The following is a 5,265-nucleotide window of genomic DNA, read 5'->3' on the forward strand; positions in this document are numbered from 1 at the left end:
GTTTCTTTATTAAACTTACCATCATGTTTAGTGTTAATAATTATTGCAGTTGGGTTGTTATACATGGAACAAAGTAAAATATTGCTGAAATAAAGTAAAATATAAAACACTTTGAAAGAGAGCATATCTCGATTCCTAGATATCATGCAAGATGTGTTTGTCTTCCTAGAAAAAAAGTAAGGAATGGGGAAAGGACTAATGTGTGTGGAGGGTCACAGAAAATCGACAGGTGAAATGAAAAGAAATAAAAGTAGGAGAAAGACAAACACTGATATTATGCTCATATTTTGATCAGATCTTTGACAAGTCTGCACTAACCAGTACGGAAATTCTGCTTTGTATGGTAGGCTTCAAAACATAATGGGTGTAATGGAACATCACATCTCTTGCACATATATCTAGTCTCTGGACGTTTGACACTTTCTCCATTTTCTTTTCTTCTCCCTAATGGTGCTGGCTTACAAACTACACATGGTCTAGATGGGTTTTCCTTTCCTGCAGTAGCCGGTACATAGCTGGGCCAATGCTTTGAATCTGCATACTCGAGCCTTGTTATATTGCCACGTTCACCTTTTCTTCCGGCTCTTGCTGGTCGTGGTTGATTCTCACTCTGCATACTACCATGAGCAACAAGCTGTTCGATGAGATCTACCACAAAGTTCAAATGAGTAATCTTTTTTCTTGTAACATAACAGAACACAATGTAAGCATTAGTGACACAAACATCATTGAGATGGAAGACCAATTTTTTGTACCATTTCAGCGACTTGCGCATACCGGTAAGGTAATCGGACAAATCGACACCTCCCATATATCGATTGTAGTCCAATGCAAGACTACTTCTGGTTTGTGAATGTCCTCTCCAGTCGCGCGGTCTTTCTTGCCGGTGGGTTGGAATTCATCGGTGTGCATGGTCGAAAGCATTGTCACATCTCGCTTGTCTTTCCGCAACATACAAAGAAGTTCTTTACTCCGTTTCCATAATGAGTCTCCCTTCTTCATCCTGTTTGCTTTCATGTCTTTAGGCATGTTTATCCGGTTAATTCTTACTGTTCCACAAGCATGAGTTTTCCTTTTAAAGAGTGCCAAAAAAGTGACGGGGAAGAATCCATAAACAAATGGTATTCTTTGTCAAGGAGACCTGCCATCATCGACATCACAAGTTCAAGAATGGTTTCACCACCAGTACGTCCTGTATACAGCTTAAACTTCCAAGTGTACCCTGATACATCACAAATTTTGTACGCTTTCATCCCGTACTTTGCAGGCTTCCGGGGATTGAAGGTCTTAAATATAAGACGGCCGTAGAAACGGATTAGGGCCTCATCAACAGAAATGGAGCGGAAAAGGGTGAAGACGGTGTGGAAAGCAGTTGTGACTTTGTCGTAGAATGGACGGAGCTTGTGAAGGGGATCGAAATCCGGATCGTCTCGTGGTTTGGCTGTCGTACTGTCGTTGAAATGAAGGAAACGAAGAAGTAATATGAATCGATCCCTTGCCATCGTTAGTGCGAAGAACGGAGTGAGAAGTATACGCCGAGTTGACCAGTTTAGGTGGGTAGCTGGTTTTCCAACAACACCCATGAGCATGCAAAGAGCCCAGAAGACCATCAGTTCACCTAAATTTGAAATAAACAACAAAGAAAACAACTTTTTTTAAAAAAGCTACACTATAATAGAGCATTAGAGACATAATACATTTGTAGTTATTATCATAGGAATCCTAATTATTAATTAAAGATAATATAGGTACTGTATACCTGTGAAAGGGTAATATGCCATAAAGCTTATGATATAAGATTGGCAGACATCCTTGTATCAATTCCTGAAACACACTTCAATATTCATAATTTTTATTCTAAATCAAGTTCTTACATAAAACAATTGACACCTCTTATATAAGAAATTTAGTGCCAAAAAGAAGATCAGTGGGTCAACATTAATCTTTAAACAATGGAATCCATTATAAAAAAAATTGAATGGTATACCATTGACTACCATTTATCATACACCATTGATATACCATTGGAATACCATTCGCACAGCACCCACCATACACCAATGGTATACCATTCAAGCCTCAATGGTATACCATTCAAACTAATTTAAATAATTCGGACCTTACTATTACCATATTCATGAGCACCATTTACCATTCATATACCATTGATCAAACACCATTCACCATTGATCTACCATATGGCCACTATAGACAGGTTTACCATTGACCACCATTCACCATTCAGCCACCATTCACTGGACACCATTCGCCTACCATTCAACATACACCATTCGTGTACCATTCACCATTCGTGTACAATTCACCATCCGCGTACCATTCATCGTACACCATTCACTGTACACCATTCGCGTACCATTCGCCGTACACCATTCGTGTACCATTCACTGCTCACCATACACCATTCAACTACCATTCGTCGTACACCACACACCATTCACCATTGATTGACCATTCACTTTACACCATTCTACCATACACCGTATACCATTGACCTACCATTTACAGTACACCATTGGCCTACCATACACCATTGAACTACTATTCACCGTACACCATAGGCTTACCATACACCGTACACCATTGACTTACCATACAACACTGTCATACACACTATACTATTAGTCAACCATTCAAATAACACCATTGGTCATACACTATAGACCACAAGTTCAATGGTAGACCAATGGTTTACACTGAATGGTAGACAGTAGAACAACGATGTGCAATGTATAGTAGGCCAATAAAGTACAGTGAATGGTAGACCATTGGTGAACAGCATATCTCTGGGGTTAGTGGTAGGCTTAATAATGGAATAAGTATACACAAGAAAAAAATGAAAACAGTTACTTATTTCAAGAACGTCAATAAAATGTTTTTACTATAAGAAGTTTAAGTACAGCATAAATGGCACAGAGTATTCACAAGTATAGACTTTATAATTAAAGCACATAAGTTATTAATATATATGACTTAGCTACTCGTTGATATCTATACTCTGTCAATCTTGTTATCTAAAAGTAAACATGCATCAAGACAGAGTTTGATTGAAAAACACAACAAATGAAGGCTAACATTTCCAAGAATAAACCTGTTCTCTCATATTGCTTTTTACATGGATTGAGTACTTGGCAAAACCACTGTTCTGCATACAAACCTAATACTTGTAATACAATAAACTTGATGTTAAGTCTGTTGTGTGTAATTGCTTTCAACGACATTAATAAACATTTTTTTACTAATAAGTTCAAGTACAAAAGAGTATTGACAGGAATGGCATAAAAGCACCATATTATGAATACATGTGACTGTGCGACTCCACAAGAGATCAATGATTGCACTCCACATAAATATTATGTTAATCTTCCTATAAACAAATTTAAATGTAAGACAGAGTTTGGACAACAAACTAATGAACACCAAATTTCGAAGATTAAACTCAAAATGTGTGATAGCCTTCACATGGCCAAATGAATAAAGGGTACCACACCTAGAAGAAATGAAATATCCCCAAAAGGGGGGAAAATAGTACTCCCAAATTGGTCTCTTTTTTTCTTTTCACCTAAAAAGATATATCAATGGCATGTTTCTACATAGAATTGTTAAAAGGTATTACCCGCCTAAGTATCCAGAATCCCTGATAACTTAATAAATTATAAAATATTTCCCAGATGATAAAGAAAGTGTGACAGGGTTGTAATGAGTTGATGACATTGTTCAGATAACACATTACAACCTTTTAATCAATAAATGTTCAAACAATTTCTGCATTTTTGCTCCAAAATTAATTTTAAAATGGATTTGTACAGTATTTGAAAGTTTCGGTCTGACATGCAGTTATAAAATTTGCATACATAGCTTCCGAATGGCCCTCAAGCCCCGATCACAAGATGATTTCTGAACTTTAACACAAAGTGTGTACTGTAAAATACCAATTCGTCTATTGCCAACTCGTCCACTCATCGCATGGTCTAACTTCGTTTAGTCTAATGCCATTCCGTCCAACATTTCATCTAACAACCATTTGGTCTAATAATCACTTCATGTAATCACTAGTTTGTCTATGACCAATTCTAACAAACAGTAGGCATTATATATCCATTTTCTTTTCATTCATCCTGCCCAATTAATGCTCAGTCAAATATGGCAAAATAACTGAACAGCTATTGTACCAACAGGTTAGTAGAAGAAATAGCAATTATACCCTGTAGAGAGTGGATGAACTGATGGTAGACCAATATGATAGTAGATGAGCTGGTAATTGGACGAATTGGCATTCATTAGATCTATTGAAAATAAATGTATTAGACTAACCTCCAGAAGTAGGAGTCCACTTTCTCGCAGGGGATGATGGAGAGGGTGGATTGGCAGCTAGAACAGATCTTGCATACTTGTTGCTTTCCTCTGCAATGTCTTCAAACGTTTCTGGTGACACAAATTTGAAGTAACAATCGAGTGGTGAAGAGTGTTCATTCAACCCAGACTCTGGGTTCACACCTGGTGATCCTGTAAAGTCAAACATCTGCGGAGCTTGCTTTGGGTCATCCGTCCAGTTGAGACCTATTACAACAAAAGAAAAGGATCATTAGCCAACCTTGAAAGTGTATCATGATTCATGAACTGATTCATACCTGGGTGCATTTTTTTTTGGGGGGACGAAGACCCAATTTGGTGTTCATTTTTTTTAGTTTAGACATAATAATTGGGGCCCCCATGCCTCCACACCTTAACTATTTAACTCGAGATGCAGCATGAATTTCTTTTATTTCACAAAAATTTTCAGTTGATACTGTTCTTTACATGTTTATAAGTGTGCCGAAAATCTCATAAAAAATTGAAAGAAATGTGTGATTTCCTTGGTAAAAACCTAGGCCCGTCATTTCAAGATTGAAAAAAAAAATGGTGCTCCATGTCTGCGCACCATTCCCTTTACACAATTCAATTATTTTGATGAGAAAGGCAGCATTTCAGGTTGTCAAATGAAATGCTCAAAATAAATTTTTTCCACCATTTTTGTGTCTGATTTTTAAAAAGTATTAAGGAAATGTGTAAAAGTTTGACCGTTGCATATCTTCTTTTACTAGAATGTCGCAGATACATGTACGTGTCTGTGCAGACTTGGGGGACCTTACCAATACATACTGGGCCCTCGCCCGCTTGCGGCTCACTCAGCCAATTAGATCTATATTCTAGACTTCACGTAGGTGCCTACATTTCACTATTAATGTCTATTTGATTATTTTCAGT

At 37.3% G+C, this 5,265-nt stretch overlaps 1 protein-coding gene across 1 annotated transcript; it reads right to left on the reverse strand.

The window, feature by feature from the left end:
• Nucleotides 1-775: 775 nt before the first annotated feature.
• Nucleotides 776-4,583, reverse strand: LOC121412578 (piggyBac transposable element-derived protein 4-like). The gene is made up of 2 exons (XM_041605364.1): nucleotides 4,333-4,583; nucleotides 776-1,618 (listed from the first exon to the last, which is right to left on the reverse strand). Exons 1-2 carry the CDS (start codon nucleotides 4,538-4,540, stop codon nucleotides 1,047-1,049), a joined length of 780 nt encoding a protein of 259 aa, XP_041461298.1. The 5' UTR covers nucleotides 4,541-4,583; the 3' UTR covers nucleotides 776-1,046.
• Between the last annotated feature and the right edge of the window lie 682 nt (nucleotides 4,584-5,265).

Source organism: Lytechinus variegatus, chromosome 4 (assembly GCF_018143015.1).
Source record: "Lytechinus variegatus isolate NC3 chromosome 4, Lvar_3.0, whole genome shotgun sequence".
Taxonomy (NCBI): Eukaryota; Metazoa; Echinodermata; class Echinoidea; order Temnopleuroida; family Toxopneustidae; genus Lytechinus; species Lytechinus variegatus.